Here is a 22,176-nt window from a genome sequence, read left to right on the forward strand (position 1 = left end):
AAAGAATATATATTACTCCGTAGTAAAGTTGGAAAAAAATTTCCAAAGATAAGTTGGCAAAAAAAGGTAAATAAAAAATTGTCAGGATATTATTTAACAAGATTTTGACAAGTGTCATATTTTATTCGCCTTTAGTATATAGGTTACTGATTAGTAGTAAATGCTAATTGCAAAGCTTATTATTGTATTACGGAGTATTTCATATCGTAACAAATATTTTGTCAGTTCTTTTTGTTCTTGACAACGCTAGCTAGTAGTTTTTGGTTTTGTGAATGAAATAAAGAAGAAATTAGAAGTCCCCTGTCCAAGTTTGACAATTTTCAGTGGATTAAATTCAATCAGTGTGAAAGATATAACTGCTATATAGGGAGACCGTAAATAGTCAAATATTGTACTCCGTATATCACAAGGATATAATTACTACGGAGTAATCATCTTTACAATGCACCAAGTATTTGCTTAATGTTTGATCCATGTTGCGATGTATCATATCTCATCATTCCCATGTATAATCAGTATCTCGGCCTAGCTAATCAAGCAGTCGTTTAGTCCAATCCTATTATAAATTGTTAAGATGTACTTTTTTTTTTTTTTTTTTTGAAAGATTGTTAAGATGTACTTGTATTATCTACAAATTAAGATGTTTCAATATTTTCCTTTACAACTCCCAAGTATATATATACTGAGTATGTATTTATATGATCCCAAAATCTCTAAAAGGTTTATATGATAAGTGTAATCCTTGTTGCAATCCTTTCAAGCAAATTTTGAAGATTTTAAAATTGTTACAATCAAAGTCAAAATATTTTCTCCAATCCATAAATCATACCTTGTATGCCCCTAAATAATAAGGCATGTACATTTTCTTTTAAATTAACTTAAATAAATAAATAATAGTACGTACGTACGTAGCTATAAAGTTTGTTTTGGTAGGTCACATAGTTTGTTTAATATACAAGTTGTCCATTGCATATTTGCATGCACACCAAGGACAATAGTTTTACCTACAAGCTAAGCAGGCTGCGTGCCCTTCTACCACCCCTTCATGGTCTTGAACAACAACACCGTGACCCAACCCACTCCTTAGCTTACCGAACACAGCTTCATCAGAGCTCTCACGGTCTGTACTAGCACCGTGATGTAGGAGCAGCTTCTTAATATGCCCCAACACTCATGACTAGCCTAGTTAGTACATGATACATCATCTTAGATTAAATTTTCGTACACTAATGCTAATCACTTTCTAGGAATTCTTAAGTGACAAAATATATAACTATTGTTCATTTTCTTGTCAAAAAATATATATATATATATAATTGTTCATTTTATGCCTAATTCTATGATTTATCAGTATAAATTTATTATATTAATTTATTTTTATTAATATAAAATTGAGGATTTGATATACAAGTGTGAACATACAATCATATATATGGAAAGATCGGATTTATAGAATTGGAGGGAACATCAACAAATATCTCAATCTCATGTTGAAATTTAAATTACTCATCGATCCTCTACTTCTTTAATCCTAAAAAAAATCTAACTTTTTCAAAAGTTTATAAATAATTCACGATTTTTAAATTTATATGTATGGGTGAGTTTGTTTTAGAGAGGAGGAGAAAAATGAGAAAGTAGTTAAAAAAACAATGGAATCATCAATCAAGTACAGTAACTTAACAATCTATTTATGTTTGTTTAGTAATTAATATTGACCAAAAGTTTTTTTTTTTTTTTTTTTTTTGGCAAATAAGATATATGATAATGAAGTTTACTTCGTATGTTTTCAAAAAAAAAAAAAAAAAAAAAAAAGGTTACTTCGTATAATTTTAAACCACATGTTGCTGGATTAAAGTTAATCTATATTGTGAAAACATTAAAATTTTGTAATTTGAATAAAATTTTAATGATATTATTAAAGCTGTCAAAAAAAAAAAAAAAAAGTAATGATATTATTAAAAGAAATACGCAACAAAAATCACGCGTAAACTAGTGTTATCAAAATAATACGAGTACTCCGTAATTGTTCACGGAAATCTTCCTAAATCCAAAGATGAATTATCTGCTACTTTGGGCCAATTTATGATCAGATTGCAATTTTTCGATCTCCAGCTCCATGCCAAGATGTCATGCACAACCACATCAAAGGTTTCAAGTATATACTTCGTATATGATACCAAATCTTATAATATATATATACATGGCATATAATCTTCTAATAAATACAATATAATCATTTCAAAGATAAGTGAACCTCATTTTTCCGCTCACTTGGTAAATTATACGAGTAAAATAAAATCATAGAGTATCAATTTAAGATGGTAAATTGAGATTTTATAACCAAAATTTACCACTTTTATGATTATCATTTTATTTACCATATAAGTTGCAATATATAATTATTCATCATTCCTTATTTATTTATTTACAGCATACCAAAATACTTGGTCAAACAAACGTGAATTGTAGAAATTGCAAATAACCTTTTCACACTAGTAAAAAAAAAAACCCCAAGAAATTTAGTGTAAAAGTGAATATGTTAATTAACCCAATACTATCCAAGTTCATAGCAAATAGTCTAATTTCATCTTTATCGAGGTTAATTAAGAAGTTCATATACACCTATTCCAATTCTTATCTTCTTTTTTGTATATTTATCTTCACATAAATTGACGAATCATATTTAAGCATAATGTGTAGAGAATATTTACTTACGTATTATGTGTGAGTTAACTCTATCAGTTAGAGTTAAACTAAATAATCATCATACAGAATATGTATTTTTTCCAATCTAGAGTTTATTGACTTAAGAAAATAAAAATTGAATTTATAATACGTACTTCCAATTCCGAATTAATAAACATAAACTTTTTGGCGATCAAAACTTGTACAGAAATAGTGTAACAAATTAAATAACATAAACATATATACATTCCCACTTTGTTTCATAACAGCCCAAACATATGCAAATATCCAAAAGTTAGTTTTGTATTTTGAATTTACACTTCCTAAGATTAAGGCGCTTAATTTGGTCATTTTCCCGCGTGCAAGACTTCTAACTTGTTACGAATAAACAAATTTTCCCGCTTTTTTTTTTATAAGGAAAAATAATACTCGCTTAAATTTAAATTATTTTTTTTAAGGCCAAAACAACTAATTTGTAGTAAGTCTAGAAGATACCAAAATTGAGGTCTCAGCAAAAGATTACCATTGATACAAATTTATTTATTTTTTGACAAGTGACATACAGAAACTGAAAGTGATAATTAAATCCTTTAATTTGGCTTATATAGTCATTATGAATCCCATAATTACTGTTATACAATGTATAATTCCAATGTATTTTCCCTCATTACTTTAATAAATTCATGCCATTTGATATATATGAAAGAAGCAAAAGATTACAACTGACTAACAAGTAACAACTTTGATATATATGAAACAAGCCAAAGATTACAACTGACTAGCTAAGAACTGAAAGTAAATTGAATTACTAATTAGCATGAAAAAGTTTTCAAAATCCTGAATCAATAACTCCATCACCACCTTCCTCCTCCTCGTCCATCAAAGAGACGTTTAAATCGATCATATAAGGAAGACGATCCCTCTGACCGGAGCTGGTTTGAGCAGACGGTGATGACTCGAAAGAAGGACCAGAAGGTGAGCTAGTTTGAGTTTGAGCAGGTGCGGGTGCGGGTGGTGAGGACAAAGAGGACTCACCCACTTCAACAACACTTTTAACCTCCTCATCACCACTTCCACTTCTACTCCCTGGACCCACATCGGTTAACCCGGACCCTTGATCGATCTGAACTTGACCCCCTTGAATTGGATCTTGAGCTAGGGTTAGGGCTAATAAAGATTTTGAATAATTCTTTTTGTTATGACTTGATCTATGACCTCCTAATGCTTGATGACTGTTGAATATCTTCCCACAAGTATAACACGGCCAATCAAGTTGCGTCGCCGGCTGCGGCGAATCAACATTATCATTATCACCACCATCACCATCATCACCATCATCTTTCTTATGAGGCTTCTTATTAGGTCGTTCAAACTCGGGTTCGAATCCCGAAACCCTCTTCCTCTTCTTCTTATCCTTATCCTTCTTCTTCTTCTTATCAGATTTAGTACTAACAACAACAATCTCATTATTCGAACTCGAATCCGAATTATAATAACAATCATCAGCAAAAACACTAGAAATCCCCAAATCATCTTGCAAAAAATACAACTCATCTTCATCAAATTCCTCAATTTTTAACCCTTGTTCCTTCAAAATCCCTTCAATTTCCTCCAATTTCTCCTTTTTAATCCCACTTTTTTTCTCCTCTTCCTCCATCTTTTTCTTACCCAATTTCTCCCTAACTAACCTCTTCACCTTCTTCATAAATTCACCCTCATTATTCTCATCCTCGTCCTCATCCTCATCCTCGACTCCTACAGAATTAGCCATAAACAACATCAGCTCAGTAGCAGCCGCCTCGAAACTCGACGATTCCGTCATCGTCGAATCCATGATCTTCTGTCCTCTCTTCCCAGTAACCCTCCACCTCAACTCTCTAACACCGCCGTCATCCTCATCCTCGTCTTCCTCATCCTCATCCTCATCCTCAGTAGGGAACCCGTTAGGCGGTTCCATACCGCGGTAACCTCGGTCAGGGTGAGACCTCATATGACCATAAAGAGCCTTCTCAGAACGATACCTTCGATCACAAATATTACACCAGAATTCCTGACTACCCGAACTTGACCCGACTACGAACTTTTGCTTCTTCGGCTTATAGTCTTTCTCAATAGCGTGTATTCTTAAGTGACCTCCAAGTGCTTTTCCGTTACTAAACTCTTTTGAACAATGTGGACACACCTTTTTGTTAGTGTTTACCACTTCTTCGGGTTCGGGTTCGGCTTCGGCTCGGCTCTTGCCTTTGTCTAACTCCTCATCATCAGGAGGAGGAGTAGTAGTAGGTTTTTTTGATGGGAATTTGAGCTTGATTTTGAGCTTGTTTTTGTCAGGATGATTTGGATCCATTGAATTGGAGTTGAACAAGGGAAAAAAACAAAGAAAGAGAGCGGAAAATAAAAGGAGAAAAGAAGAAAGAAATTGAGTTGAATGAAGAATTGAAGCTAAGTTAGGGCTTTTTTAAGAGAAAACAAAGAGAGGCAGCTCAATTTAAAGAGAGATAGGAAAATAGAAAAAAAAAAAAAAAAAGATTAAAATAAGACTTTTCGGATTTTTTTATTTGATTTTTTTTAATTTTTTGATTTTTATTTTTGGAAATTTTTGACACGAAATAGAGATTTTTAAGGGTAGTAAAAAAAAAATTTAAAAAAAAAAAATTTGGGGGTGAGGGTCAAACATAGGATTATGATTGGGTGAGTATTATATAGAAGTTGGAGAAGGAATTGAATTGAATAAAATTTCCTTATTGTTGTTTCAATTATTTGTGCGTATTTAATTTTCAACACTTTTATTTATAATTTTTAATTATTATTTAATTGATGGTATTATTGTTTGTTAAGTGATGACTAGGTCATGACTTCATCACTTGTCAATGGGAGATCTTCTACTTATGGGGTTTGGTTAATACTTGTTGTGAAGTTTGATACGGAGTAATGTGCTTAAAAATAAAGATTTATAAAGTTTAATTTAATTCTTTTTGAATAATATACTTCTATAGTTCTATTGTATAATACGAAGTATGTCGTCACTTACTCTTACTAATTAGGGTTTGATGCTAACTTTTAAAATCGGTTATATTCTTATATTTGAGAGCCAATGTATGATGATAAATGAGATTAGATTAGTATTAAATTATATCGAATCTACTAAACGACAAGCCCATTACTTTCCACATTAATTATGTTATTATACGATAGAGTTGATCAAGATTAACCAAATTAAACTCGATCATGCATACAAGGTTTTTAACACGTATTAAATCTTGTTTCCTCTTTTGTTGAAGTTTCGTCTCGTATATACTTTCACATTTTCATATGACTTTAACAATTAAGGACTTATGTTTACTATCACCTAATTTTCACTATCTGAGCTAAACACGTAAACTTTTAAAATGTTTAAACTTGTTTTAATGTATTTGATTTTTTTTGTACTCAATTTTTTCCTAAATGAAATTTTGGATATAATTTTTGACGAATTGATTTAATGACATATTTCAATTGAGAAACTGAATTAAAGTATCTCTTATTTTTACAAACTTAAATAATTAGCTCAATTCTTTCAAAAAAAATAAATAATTAGCTCAATGATATGTTTTAACACTTGATTTTCACTGTATTCAGACTTTGTATTAACATATTGAACCTTGTAGCTCTTAAATGAACTAATCTGAACTTATGCTATATGCTAATTAAATCGTATAACACTTATTTTTCTAAAATTCAATTTCTTTAAAATTTATTTTTTCTTAAGCTAAACATGTTTGGACTTAAGTCATATTATGTTCATCTTATCGTCACTTGATATCTTTAGATTATTTAATTCATAACGGCTAATAAGTTTAATTAAAACACTAGTTTCTTCACCTTAAATTGATATTGTAATTAAAGAAATTGATTTAAGTCTAATGAAAAATAATTCAATTTAATAATATTAGTTAAGTTTAATAAAAATAATACAAGCTTTATAAATTAAGTTTTGATGATTAAAAATATTAAAAAAAATCAAATAATAAATACTCCAATATAACATATACTCAGTAATAATAAGTTTAGGTTTTAAATGATGTATGAATCCTAATAATTTTCTAATCTAGTTTGAAAGTATAACTTGGAAGGGAAAATCCGTGTTTGATCCCTTGCAACAACAATAGGGAGAGGAGTGGGACGTAACCACCTACGGCACCTAGAACTCTGATCCCCGAATCTGAATTAGTCCAAAGGGAATAAGGACAATTAAGTCAATTTAATTCGATAAGTTCACTTAAATTCAAAGAAGTTTCTACCACAAGTGAAAATAAGTAGAGGATAGCAAAACCAACTTTTAAAATAAACATCCAAATGAAATTAATAATGATCTGTTACAACCGCAAACCGGCCGTTTCGGTTTCTTGCAATTTGAACTCCTTAGTCCTTACTCCAAGCTTTTCATGTTCTTGAAAACGTTTATCAGCAATTTACATGAAATGCTATTTGTTGGAATACATACTTACCTTATTTATTTTTATTTGCCACTTGCAAGATTTTACACCTGTATTATTTTATTTTCCTTATTTTAGGGTTCAATTATTATTAAGAGCCGTTTAACACTTTCCTTAATGAAGATTTTTATTTTATTTCATATAATATAAAAGATAAGATTTTGATTGGAGGATTTTTATTTATTTCCTAAAATTTTAGATACTAGTAATAATTTTTTGATTTAATTCCTAAAATACAAATTTCTTGTGACTTTGCATTAAATTGAGAGTAATTAGCAAAACTAATGGAAAAGGAAGACAACTTCTTGTGTTTGAATTACTCAAAGCACTATTTGGCCTATGTCTTAATCCACCAATCCTTAACATCCATACTCAAAATTTATTAAGATAAAGTAAATAAGGGCCTGTTCTGATATACTAAACTGAGCTGGGTTGAATTGAATTGTTTATAAGAGAAGGAAACTAAATTAGGAACTGAACTGAAATTAAACTAAAGAGAATAAGCCCTTAATATAATTAAGTTAATAATTAAAGTAAATTTATAACTCTACAAAAAAAAATTTGAATAAGGATTGATGATATTCTATGACCGATAAATAATTATTTTCATGGTGCAAACCGACTCTAATACTTATTAGAAGTCGGGCTAAACCGTTTTCTCCAATCTATCTTGAGTTTAATAGTACGTACGTAGTAGTTAACATATAACATGACAATAATAAATTTAATTTCAATAATAAGGACACAACGGTGGTCACTTTTTTATCATGTTGTAGACTTGCAGTTATGCAACTAAGGGTTTGTTCACATTTACTGAACTGAACTGCTTAGAGCTGAACTGAATTGAATAGAGCTGAAATGAATATTTTATGAGAAAAGAAAATTAGAAACTGAACTGAAATGAGCTGAACTGAACTGAAATTAAGCTAAAGTGAACAAGCTCTAACATACGAAGTATTAGTTGTATCTTATTACTAACTTCCTCTATTACTTATTAATTGTAACAATTGATGAGAGTTTCACGTTTGCTATGATGACTAATGCACATTTTATATCATTAATATCTCTAATAAGATTAAACATTATTTCAATTACTTAACGTATAAATCACAAAATATGATAAAAGAAATATGCATTAATTTTGTACTTAATGTTACTCATAAATTTGTAATAGTGTAACATTTCAAAAATTGCAATGAAAAAAAGGGAGTGTATATATTTTGCACTTTTGCATTGCGTCCTAATATATTTGTTCGATTAGTTGTTAAATCGACTAATATAATACTAGGGGCCTGTTCATATTTACTAAATTGAGCTGAACTGAACTGATTGGAGCTGAACTGGGCTGAAATGAATATTTTATGAGAGAAGGAAATTAGGAGCTGAACTAAACTGATTGGAGCTTAACTGATTGGAGTTGAAGTGGACTGAACTGAAATTAAGTAAATGTGAACAGGCCTGTACGTATACTATAACTACGTACAACAAGATTAATTTAGGCCCCAGTCTTTCACTTATTTCATGAAATGTTCAATTCAAAATTTAGAATACACCACTAATTAATCGATTCTCACATTAATACCGTGTGAATGTGTGATAGTTTATTAGTTCTCTTACTTAAAAAAAAATAAAAAAATTGTGAGTTGATATATTTTGTAATTTTTGGTGAAGCTGATGAAAAATAGAAATAAAAAATTAAAGATACTTTTGGTAGTCACATTCTTGAGGATAACATAAGCTAAGCGATTTGAGAATTGAGATGACAATGAATATACAGAGTATTTTCTTTTGGGTTTAGCTAGCTTAATTAGGATAATTACATGTACAGTGATAGGATAAAATTCATCAACAATAACTTAACCATATCTATCTCCCACTCTAACCCTTTTTATACGATAGAATCTAATTTTATTAACCAATCAAAGGCATGTTCACATTTACTAAACTGAACTAAGCGGGCGTTTGGTTCGCGGATTATAGGTATGAGGTATGGGTTTAGAATGACCAAAACCCATACCATATGTTTGGTTGCCAAAAATATGATTTTTAAACCCATACCTCAAACCCATGAGGTATGGGGTTTAGAAACCTTGGGGGGGAGGTGGGTTTGGCTCATTCCATTCCCTTAGGTATCAAATACATGAAATTAAGGGATGATATTTCATTCCAGAATTGAACCAAACACATGGTATTAAGTATCAAATTTCAACCCGATACCACCTTAACCCTATTCCTGATTCCAAACCTATACCACTCTGCGAACCAAACGCCCCCTAAAGTAATTGGAGTTGAACTGAACTGAACTGATTGGAGCTGAACTGAACTGAACTGAACTGAATTGAATAGAGCTGAAATGAATATTTTATGAAAGAAGGAAATTAGGAGTTGAATTGAACTGAACTGATTGGAGTTGAACTGAAATTAAGCTGAAGTGAACAGACCCTAAATCTATTAAATTTACAAAGAAAGAATTATTACTCCCCCCGTCCCCGAAAGAACGACCCATTTGGGTTGATTATGCAGGTATTAAGAAAGTTAAATAAAAAGAAGTAAAAGTATATTGAAAAGATAATTTACATAGGGTTTGTAAAAAAACAGAGAAAGAAAGAAACAAAATTAAATGGAAAATCAAATTTTTATATGGGAAGTTAATTTTGCACAAATATTGTTGCAAATTGGTGGGTGTTTTAATGCAAATGGGTCATTCTTTTTTAGACTAAAATTAGGCCAAATGGGTCGTTCTTTCGAGAACGGAGGGAGTAAGAAATAAGTAGAAAATCACTTGCACTTTTTTTTTTTTTTTAATTTTATTAATTGAGCTCTTAGTTAATTGACTTATATCGTAACAAATAGTCCAATTTTTAGAGTAAGGGGTTGAAAAGCAACTTATGCAAGGTTACGAGTCTTGGATTACGTGGTCCACTAGCAAGACATTAGCTACTTCTACTTATAGACATTAGCAAGACATTAACATGGAAATGTGTCATCAGATGATAATGACAGATTGACAGTCACTCGAAGCATGATCCAAATATAATCACATAAAGACATAAAGTATATTGAAAATTTGAACTAGGGCAGTAGAAAAAATTCAAGGCAATATTGATAACATGATTTTGGAGGCACAATCATCATCCAGGTTTGTGCCTTGGCCTGGTCGATATCAACTGCTCGTACTTGGTACGTTGCACACGAAACAACCATCATTCTTCATTGATTGGCGTGAAGTTAAGTAACTTTACATTTATAGCTCAAATTATTGACCTTTTGATTCATAAAATTAATTGTTACCTTAATGTAAAAGACACGTTTATAGATCTTTTCCTTATATTATACGAAGTACACATTTTTTTTCCTATACATAGCCCATGAGAATACTCTGTAGTCAATGTTACCAATAGCACACAAGTGCAACAAACAATGAAACAACAAGCCAGTGAAGCTACTTGCAAAGGGGATATCTCACACGGCCACGCCCATGATCATTGTGCACAACAATGAATTTAGTATGCACCGTGTACGCATGAAATTTGTCGTCATTTGATCTACTCCGTAATGTTTAGACTTTTAGTGTGCACCGTGTACACATGAATTTTGCCGTTTTACCTATTATTTTGACGTATAGTGTGCATCGTATACACATGAAATTTGCTGATTTATCTATTATTTTGACTTAATCCTTCCCTTTTATAGCGAGATCATAACCTTAGTTTTTTCGCTTGCGCTGGGAGGTGGGTATTTTTAGCAGCAGCATCAAATTCTCGAATTTTTGTTCTTCTCTGTTAATAGTAATAGAACTTGTTTTGACCAAAATACCTGATTGCTAAATTCACTATAATAAGCATAATACCAAAAGAAGATTATCGAGCAAGATAAAATTTTTACATAACAATTAGCACACTAGCACAGAAAGATAAAAGTTTACAAAAAATTTACAAAAGATTGAATGCCATTTGACATAAAACCTCAAGACTAATGACAATGCTTGCATGCAACTCTTAATGTCTCTCACACCAAACAGATTTATCAAGAGATGATCGGAGACGACGATAACAGTTATCGAAACCCAAAAAACAAGCGGTACTCGTCATCTAAACAGTACCGCTAGTTTTAAAATTTTCTTCTTTTCACAACAACAAAAACTGGTCTTCCAAAAACCAAGATTCTTACATCAACAACATACAAAGCATGAGCTAAGTATTATCACAGTGAACTTGTTTTTCCAACGAAATACAGCCAATCAAATCCAAATATTAAAGCAAGAAATTCAAGGTCTGAAATGAATGCGTCAAATCACGCACAATCAATTGTTCTTTGTGAACGGGTAGACTCCACAGATGGTATCCCATGTAGAAGTTCCCAGCCCAGAACTTTGGTTTGATTCAACACAAGGCAGAGCACTGCCTTGTTTGTGTTCATAGCTGAAATCATCACCCAGAAGTGCCCCAAAATCTCCTGTGATTGATTCTTCCTTGCTGCGCCCAATGCGATGGCTAAACCAATATGAGTCCAGCAAAGCATCAGGCCTTAAATACTCTAAAGGACACGAAACGTCCTTCTTCCCATCTGATTCAGCTGATATCCAGTCAAATTTGCCTGCATGAAATTAGTTTAAATTTTTAGATGTAAGAAACCAAAGATACAGACTACCCTATATTAAGTATAGACTACTAGAATTACATAGCACTAGAAAGAACAGAATTTAACAGCTAAAAGTAATAACAAAGAACAGTAGAGATTAGATTAAGTTGTCTTGAGGGTTAATCTACTCTAATTCAAGCTGTTTTTTTTTTTATTTAAAAAAAAAATGTTAATAGATGATCTTGGTTGGGATCAAAATGAAAGAACTAGCTTCCCTACGCCCCTCTTCAGAAGTAAATAGTCCTGTGTCCAATTATTAAGCAGAAAACTATCCATCTTTATTTCTAAACTAATTAACAATTTCCCTATGTCCCTTGCGTCAAGCTGTATCCTGTGACTCTGAGACCACAAAGGCAAATTTACTCAATGGCTATAACAGGTATTTGGAAGATTGATGACTATTGATTAAAATTGCATATCTAACATGATAAAAGTATTACAACCGAGGTTGGTGCAAGAAACAAATTACTAACCTGGTATAGTCTCAGCTGACTGGGGTTCATCTGATGAGCTTCCACCACTAACAGGAGTGAACTCGACAAAAACAGAAGCAGCAGAATGACTAAGTGGTGACATTGGATCACAAGCATCCCATTTTGGTTCACATACATTTCGTGATGAAGATTCAACAACATCACCAGCCATGACAGAAGTGTCTAAACCCTGCTGGTGTGAATTATAATTTGAGCACTTCGACTGTGATCCATACACAATTGCCTCCAACAGGCCACTGTTGTGCGGCGAAGGGCAATTTGATTGAGTGTGCTCACTCAAGGGGGATTGGATTAAAGTATCAACAGACTCAAGGGAGGGCAGCGGGGAAGATGGAGTAGCCCAGCTACCTACTTGAGATGCTGAGTATTGGAGTGAAGGGAGCTCCAGCTTCATGGCCTCGGAAACAGGCTCACAAGAAGAGGAATTGCCATTAATAGGGGCATGGCTGCCAAGAACATCAATCGCGGAAGTTCCATTGATATTCAAATCCGGATCATATATAGGAGGTGACCAAAGAGGCTGCACAGGGACAAGCCTTCCAAAAGGATCATCTTCATGCTGTTCAAATTTAGGAAAAGTATTGCTGGTACTTGGGACAGTAACATGGAACTGGCTATCCAGCTCTCGAAGGCGTTTGTGAGGATTCAATGATGAAGAAAACATTAAACCATAATTATTAGATGAGCTCACACCTTTTGGGAGGAGATTTGTAGGAGCAATATCAAGTAAAGCAGGATCAAGCCCAAAATTCTTGAACTCTACATCAGGAATCTGAAAACTATTTGTATCTGAGGATTCGGAATGGTGCATGTCTCCACTCTGGCATGTCATCATCTCCTCACTTTGTTGACTATCATTCCTTGCTTGCCTACTAACATTAGGAGGATAAATGGGTAAGCCAGCTCGTAGCAGCCTCTTAATTCTTGTATTCCAGTAGTTCTTTATCTCATTATCTGTACGCCCAGGCAACTGAAAGGAAGTAAATGAGATAAGCATTAACATATTGGAAGCTAGGACAAATATACGGAAACTAGGATATGGGGAAATAGAGGAATCAGAGAATAAGGTAAAAAGAAATGGTGAAATATAAAAAAGAATAATTGCTGAATATATGTGATGAAAGTCTAGCAGAAAACATCACATGATATGCATGATCAGCTAGAAATGAGCTATAAAAAGGATGCAATTAAAGTAATATTCAAAACTAAATTTAAATTGCAAGCAAGATAAACAGGAAGTTGAAAGTGCACAGAAAAATAAACCGAACCAACATTTCACTCTGCGAAAAGTGAGACATTATTCCCACCAGAGAACTGAGTCCAACAGATGACATAGCAACATCAGAGCAATTTAGCCAGACGTTAAATTTTACCTGTAGCACACAAAATGCCTTACAAGCAACCATCATATTTTTCCTTTGATGCAATCAGCTACTTACATACCAGGATAATAATAAACAAGTTAAGACTATGAGATCCGTTTTCAAAAGTAATTGCCTAATGCACCCCCCCCCCCCTCCTCCCCTCTCTTAAGAGACTAGGATTGAGTAATCGACCAGAGTCATCACATAAGAAGCAACCTAAACAAATAATAAATGCCTTTAGCTTATTCTGAAAAAAAAAAAAAAGAGACCACACATCGGGTACAAAAAATCTCTACCAAGTGTCTATCACAGACTGATAGAATGATTCACTTCCAAAGGAAGGAAAAACAAACATTGATTTTTGACTTTCAGATGCAGGAAAATATTCAGCGCAATGTGAGAACTGTTGAAATATGACACACAATTTTAATGTTTAAATGTGATTAAAACATGTAGTCAACAAATTGATATTAAGAACAGCTAATGAAAAAGCTTCAAGGGAACCCATAAGTTCAAAGCAACAAGCATGACAAATTTTTAAAGGGAGATGCTAAAAATGTACCTCTGCAGCCATACGAGCCCACTTATTACCCATCTTAGCATGGAGTTCTATGATATGATTTTCTTCTTCAGGGGTAAATGATCCTTTTTTCAAATCAGGTCTCAAGTGATTTGCCCATCTCAAACGACAGCTTTTTCCACATCTTGAAAGTCCTGAATGTTTTTGGACTGCATTCCAATTTCCCTCTCCATGCTTTGTGACATATTCCACCAAGATTGCGTCCTCAGCTGATGTCCACGGACCTTTCTTTAGACAGCTTCCCCCAGAAGAGTTCCCACCACTCGAAACCTCTTCAGCACCAGGGGAATTTTTACGACATCTTGCAGCCTTCTTTTTGTCACTGTCGCTTGTCATTTCAATCATTTCAATAGATTGCCTAAAGTTGGTCAGCAATCCATCAGAATATTGAAACAATGATGTTGCTTAACAACTAGATCATCCTAAAGACAAAAAACAAGCAATACAAAAAACTATGCAAATAGATTTAGCAACATTGTTGTCATGGTAAAGCAACAATAAGGTACATTTGCATTTCGCAAGCAGGAAAAAAATATGAGTGCATATGCCAAAAAAATCGCAGGGTGCAAACAAGTTTTAAAGGGAGCAAAAAACAGAACAAAATCCACCTGACAGATGCCAAATTAGGCTTAATTTTTTGCAATTGACAATACACTCTAGCATTCATTCTATGAACAACACCTCAGGAATATACCTCTCGAGTCCTCATTTAACAAGACAGACAAGGCACAACACAATCAAACAATCACAGATGACATCTCTACAGAGTAACAAAATGCCATTCTACAATGCAAGCTCAACCAAAGAAGCAAATCATGGATAAGAGCCATCTTAACTCCCGTTTGCGCGCTCCTCAGGATCATTTCTAGCAGCTCGAAAAGGTCAATTGGAAACTTAAAACAGCATCAACAGACACCAATAACAATGAAAACAGATGAGATACCAATAAGACGATAACTAATCATAACAATGTCATGAAACAGATTGGATTTCATCATTCTCAATTTCATAAATCATACTTAAGTGGACATAGAATATATGCTACTTTCTGCTCAAAATTCCATAGTTTTACATGGTAATTCAATCACAACTAACATCAATTGAAACCAATCACAGTAAAATCTGAATCATTTCTGCATTTTTCATGAATAAACTAGTTCTCAACAACAAAATAATTGAACTAATTTAATAAACAGAGGAAAAATTAAACACTTTACCTGAAACAGTTGAACTGCAATGGTGAACAATCTTCAACAACCACCCAGATAACTCCCACAATGTGATGCCCTAATTAAGACCAATTGGAGCCTAATCAAGCTAATCAACTGATTTTTTTATTTTTTTTTATAATAAAATATGAAAAATTGGTACCAAAAAATCCAGGAATTACAATGCTTTTGATCGGATAGAAGAAAAAATCAGCCTTGACTGAAACTTAATTCACAGAATTCAGATCAAAAACAAAACCCAAAATTCCCAAAAAAAAAATTAAGGGAAAAATACACTTAGAAATTCACGATTTTTCAGATCAAATCAGAGTACAAATTTTTTAAAAAATCTCAACAAAAAAAAAAAAAAAAAACCCCAAAAAATTCAACTCAAATTTCGAAAATCAGCGCAAACCCATCTCGACCCTCATCAATTTCAGAAAACCCACAACACCAGAACCCCAATCAGATCTAGAAAAAAATTATAAAAAAAATAAAATTGAAAAACAGGAGAAATGAGAAGAAAACCAAAATTAAAAAAAAAAAAAAAAAGGGAAAATCAGGAATTCAAACTAGCCGTAATCGAAGAAAGAAGAAGACATAAAGAGCGATCAAAAGGAAACAGGTTTGATTGAGTATGAAAGAAGAGAAAATAAGGAGAGAAAGTAGAGTGATAAACGCAAGTATATTTTTAGAGAGAAAGATTAAAGTTTTAGAGAGAGAGTAAAAATGGCGTAATTTGAGTGAAAATAGGGGAGAAAGCTTAGGTCGAGAGTACACACAGCTTTGCTACTTCTCCCAAGTGTTGTTGCTTTTCTTCTTCTTCCTCATTCCCCCTCTTTCTCTCTCTTCAATTTTATTTTTCTGCGTTTTTTATAGACAAATACTACGTACTAAAAAAAATTAGACCTACATTTTTATTTTTTAATATTGGGTCAAAATATTAAAATAGGTTTGACATATAGTAGGCCCAAAGTGTTGCTTTTATTTAATTAATTAATAATCACATGAAATAAAGAGAATAATTAAAGCATAGTTAATGAGTATGATATTATTGTATAATGTAATGTTTTGACTTAATTATTTCCTTTTTGACATAATGATTTTCCTATTATAGAAGGAGAAGTTTGCCTTTATTAGAAGGGATCTTTTTTAATGGTTTAATAATAGTAGTGAGTAGTACTATTCCTCAAATGTTTGATGAGTGAGTTTTTGTACTTTGTTAGACTCGTGTGCACTTTTTTTTAATTAAAAAAAAATTAAAAGAATTTTGAAAATTGATGTAGATATTTGTGGATTGAATTGAGAATGAGTCAATAGATTTAGATCTCATTCTTGTATTAGTATTTGTGCAAAATATAAATCAGATGTCTAATTATTGTGTGTATTTATTTATTTATTTTTTTTTTTTTTTTTTTTTTTTTTTTGTGTTTTATCGGTTCACCCTTTGGGATAATCCCTCCTTACCAAGTGTAGTCCCAATCACCACTATTTTTCGAAAAATAAAATAAAAACTACGTATTTATAAACAACGCGTTTTGAGTGCGGATACCCACATTATATAGTTGGACAAATTAACCCCTATAACACTAACCAAATAACCCTTAACACTGATTGAGTAACCTCTATTAACAATCGAAGTACATAACCCCTGTAACATTGACCAACTAACCCCTATAACATTAATGAGGTAACCCCATAATGACTAGCCACACAATGTGGCCACGCCAACCATATATAAAAGTTTGGATAGAAAATACAAGTTATACTCTGTTCACTTCACCCTATTTTTGATGAATTGAAATTATTTTTACTGAAATAAAATTATATTTGCTGAACTTAAATTATTTTTACTGAATTTAAATTAATTTTACTGAATTGAAATTATTTTTGTTGAACTGAAATTATTTTAACTGATTTTCTTTAATAATTGTTCTTTAAGATAACTTAATTTTTAGTGAACTGAACTTATTTTTACCAAACTGAACTTATTTATAATGAATTGAAATTATTTTTACAGAACTAAACTTATTTTTACTGAAGTGAAACTGTTTTTCCTTACTATTATGTTTGTTGAGGTGAAGTGAACAAAGCCTTAATAATAACACCTCATTTATATATTGTTTTCATTGTAGATTGACATCCGTATGAAGTCAAGATTCAGCCACTTAGGACAATTGGAGCAATTCAGGTCAAAGATATAAGTTCCGGTCACATATACAAAAAAATAAGGTGAATTAAGCATAGTCGATAATGTAGAGGTTTGAATGTAAGTGTCAATTTAATGCTTGTGTAAATTATTGATTTATTTTATCATTTTTCCAATTTTGCAAATATTTTCATAGACTTTATCTCTTGATTGCAAGTTGTATTATTGATTCGTGGTTATTCTAGAAGATTAGTTTGAATTCAAAGATTTCAAACTATAACAAATCAGTTTATATTCAAGTTTAGAAATTTAAGTATAAATTACACTTATGTTGTACTTAGTGATATTACAAACATAAAACACGTTGTTTATAAATCGTAGTTTTTATTTTATTTTTTCGAAGAATAGTTTTCGCTGCTTTATTCATTACGTAGTTAAAAATTTCGATGAAAAATAAACGATAAATTTGAATACAAACTGATTTGATTTGAAATAAGTGATAAGATCATTTTTTTGGGTGAAGGAGAGGTGCAGGCCACATAAGTGATAAGATCATGAATGCAAACTAAACACATCCTAGTTTATGATTTATTTTAGATCTATTCATAGATTCACAACAGATATTTATTGAAATTGAAATATTTTGGTTGAAATAAAATTATTTTATTGAATTACTTTTATATTAAAACTTATTACTTCGCAAGTTAAAGATTATGTTTGGTGAAACTAGCGGTAGTGGGTAGCTTCAGTGGTGAGTACCAGAGTAGTGTGTAGTCGTCAATTAGAGGTTGGAAAATGTTAGCACCTAAGGTCGAGTTTGCTAGTAAGTATGAGTGTTTGGCAAAAACAACAGTTGAAATATTTAAAATAAAGTAAAAGTCATACGCCCTTTACTACTTGTCAACCAATAACATTTTTAACATTTGAGAAAAGCTACCAGAATGCTACGAGACACCAACCACTGCATGAAACATTATCATACCAAACACTAATTTTTTTATTCAAATAGTGTTTTGATTTGGTTGAAACACTACTCACTACAAAATATGCTATTGCTAAATAGGGCCAAAGTCTTATCTAACAAGATAGTAAATTTTGGTTGGTTCAAAGTAATTAAGAAAACATGGTGACGTTTGGTCTTTGATTGATGAAATTTTATTTGGGTAAACAATTTCAGATGGAACTATATACTCCCTCCGTGGCTCCGTTTGTTATAACATAATTTTAAGTAATTTAATTGACTATGATTCAATGATTTACTAAACTGAAACTACAGCAAATCAAATCAATTTGAAAGATAAATCATCCTGATACAACTGATAGCTGTAAGTCCATGCATATAATTACAGCATGAAGATAGATACAAATGATGGTTGAGAGGAAATGCAAAGGAAGCCATATTTCAGGCTTTTGGCTCATTGATCCATATTTTACGTTGTCTACATTACAGCACAACTAAATTACATTTTGACATAAAGAGTAAATGTTGGAACATCCCAACATCAGCACACAACAGAAAGGTGAACCAGCAATCACCAAACGGCCAATTAGTTTACGAGACAGGTTACTGAGGTTAGATGATTACGACGTGAACAGGAACTTCAGCGAGCAAAAAATTCACGTGTTAGACCATCATCTTATGTTCAACCACACAACCACGTAGATAATAACATCAACTCGGGCAAATAAAATATAGGAAAATGTTATACATAGCCCTAAGGGCTATATATAAGCATTAAAAATACTCTAGAAAATTGTTTAAATTTCGAAAATCATGACAAAAACACACTGATTTGCGCGTATTTTTGTCATGAATTCCTATTTTATACAATTTTCAAGAGTATATTTAATGCTTATATGTAGCCCTAAGGGCTATATATAACATTACCCTAACATTCACCTATGACTCCTATGAGCAGAACATTCTAGAGAACAGGTAGCTATGGCAGCCCTGCACAACGTCGATCAAGGGTGCAGTTTGGCATGCATCCTCAACATCACAATTTTTCCATTTCATCAAAATCTTCTCGGCAGTACAAGCCACCCTGTGCTGCAGAACGGCACCACCCTGAGGCCCAATCAAATTCAGCCTTGTTGCAGCAGAGATTACGTCTCTTAGTGTGATAAACAAGTAAGCCCGTTGAGATATATCAGGAGAAATTCCAAGAAGCCCACAAACAAGTCCAAATATGGGAGCATGGTGGGAAGAAATAGCCTTAGCACCCAGTGACTGTTCTCTCATGGTTTTCAAAGAAGGTACTTCTGTAAACATGGCTGCAGCAATCCTCAGAAGAGCTGAACCTTGGGTAGTTGATGCTTTATGAGCTACCTCATTGGTTAGTATAGCATCCAACATCTTGTTAAGTTTATGCCAAGTTTCTATGTCATGTGATATAGTTGTAGCATGTACGAAAGGAAGTAGTAAGCTCCCCGTATTTTGCAAAACTTGAATCACAAAAGTCTGGAGATCCTCAGGGTTATTGACTAAACGAGATTGTATTGCAGCCTCAAGGCCAAATGAAAGTGCAAAACCACCTGTTGGTAAAATGGAATCGAGAAGCTGCCATAGGCTCCATTCCAAGGATTTGCTAGATGAATATATGTCACGTCCTATCTTTTCTTCCATCACGCCCTCCATTTAAAAGAGCATAGCTGCCTAGATGTAGACAATCTAGCATTACAATGAAAATTTGCATAAGCACTTAAGCAGGCAGTGCAGACACTTCAAGGGTACTAATATCTCAGCGACTCAGAGAGTCAAGAGCCTCAGGTCAATACAGGATCAGTATAAGTTGTTCAGTACAAAGGTAAATTGCTATTGACAAGACCTCAAATAAACAGCAGAATTCGATATCACATTGCAAAATCAAGCACAGAGATGCTGCTGAACTAAAATCTATACTATACGACCAATAGAAGAAGCGTTACAGATTTACAAATACCAAGCCTGACATCTGTATTGTGAGTTCAATCAGCAGCTCTATGGGCCTCTTTACGCCTTAGAAGAACCAAAAATGAAAGAAAAACTATGGCAGATCCCAAGGTTTAATGCTTATGCTAAGGTTCAAAGCTCGATACACAAAACGCAAACATCCTGTTCGGTTTAGATGTCAGGTATACTCCATGGTAGACCTCAATATGTCCGGTTTCCTATGAGAAGTTCCACTTACCTAAGGGGAATCGAACTAGGTAAGCAACATCCTTGATTAAACATTTTTGTCAACCTCAATCAAACACCCTAATTGTTTTTAGATGTTTACACTATTTTATTATCAAACAAATTTACAACCAGAATAGCGCGTACTACTTTAGCCATTAGAGTAACATGATCACACCAAATTTATTGAACATTTTAATCTCTAAATGATCATCAATATGTAAAATACCTTGCAAACGTCAATGTAAAATTATAGCTATGATTCAGATTGGAAACAAAATGGCATACAATGATACAATCTTTCATATGTAACCTATCTAAATCATCGATCAACAAAACTAAATTATCAACAAAACATTTCAAATATAAGAATCAATGAAATCAATCACATTAATCCCAGTAATTAACAACAAATTTTCCACATTTCCAATTTAACAATACAAAATTATTACACAAATCAATACAATAACTGTAATATTACAAAGTTAAAATTGAGATAGAGCAGAAATTACCTAAAAATTGCTGTTGAATTGATTTGCAGGATAAATGTAGATAATTGAAGTTTGAAGTTCTTAATTTGCTACCAAATCAAATGTATTGGAATTTGTAAGTAAAACAAAATGGAATAGATTATCAAACGAAGTGAAACTGAAAATCGGAATCTATAAATTTAAAAAAAAAAAAAAAAAAGAAAATTGGAAGAGTGAATAAATTGGGCGGATGTAATAAGATGCAGGAGTAGTAGTTCTGTTCAACTGATATTTGGAAGTATGGAACTGTGACTTTGTTACCCGATGTGATCCAAAAATATTTACGGATCCGACCCAAATCCGATCCAAATGATCAATTTGCTATTTATTAGTGGTTTTTATAAAGTTTTTTTTTTTTTAAATAAAAAAATATTTTATTTTGAAGCAAATCCATATATTTTTTTTATTAAAAACTAGTGTATAGGCTGGACGTTGCACCGGGTTGTTATTTTAATTATACTTTGTGATTATATGCATTTGATATTTATAATGTCTTTATTTCTTTAAAAAGATTAGTGCTTATGATTATCAGTTATAAACATATTTTCATGTATATAACTTAGTTGTCAATTGGATTAGATGGTTAAATAACCATTCTTCTTGTAATAGGTTGGGTGTTCGAATCCTTTGGGTAACCTGACATAAGGCAAAAGGACGTTCTTAGTAATGACTTATAATATTTTACTATGTATGTTATTGTCACGAAAAGATTTTCCGTGGTTTCATTAGAGTAAAGAGTAGAGTATTTATACAAGAGAATAGGGCTCAAGAAATAGGCCCGTTAACTATACAATATGAACACTAATTATAGGCCCTAACACCCCCCCTCAAGTTGGAGCATGCAAGTCACAAATGCCCAACTTGCCAAGTAAATACGAGAATTGACTTTTACT

General features: G+C 32.4%; 1 protein-coding gene and 1 pseudogene across 2 annotated transcripts; both read right to left on the minus strand.

Moving 5' to 3' along the window:
* Positions 1 to 11,114: 11,114 nt before the first annotated feature.
* LOC145604907 (transcription factor GAMYB-like) lies at positions 11,115 to 16,307 on the minus strand. The gene is made up of 4 exons (XM_081660893.1): positions 15,457 to 16,307; positions 14,222 to 14,597; positions 12,275 to 13,265; positions 11,115 to 11,756 (listed from the first exon to the last, which is right to left on the minus strand). The coding sequence occupies exons 2-4, from the start codon at positions 14,582 to 14,584 to the stop codon at positions 11,464 to 11,466; spliced, it is 1,647 nt and encodes a 548-aa protein (XP_081517019.1). The 5' UTR covers positions 14,585 to 14,597; positions 15,457 to 16,307; the 3' UTR covers positions 11,115 to 11,463.
* A 2,603-nt stretch (positions 16,308 to 18,910) lies between these two features.
* On the minus strand, positions 18,911 to 21,577 carry LOC145605703 (urease accessory protein F pseudogene; annotated as a pseudogene). The gene is made up of 2 exons (XR_014105134.1): positions 21,266 to 21,577; positions 18,911 to 20,267 (listed from the first exon to the last, which is right to left on the minus strand). The product of XR_014105134.1 is annotated as an urease accessory protein F pseudogene (transcript).
* Between the last annotated feature and the right edge of the window lie 599 nt (positions 21,578 to 22,176).

Source organism: Chenopodium album, chromosome 22 (genome assembly GCF_948465745.1).
Source record: "Chenopodium album chromosome 22, dcCheAlbu1.1, whole genome shotgun sequence".
Taxonomy (NCBI): Eukaryota; Viridiplantae; Streptophyta; class Magnoliopsida; order Caryophyllales; family Amaranthaceae; genus Chenopodium; species Chenopodium album.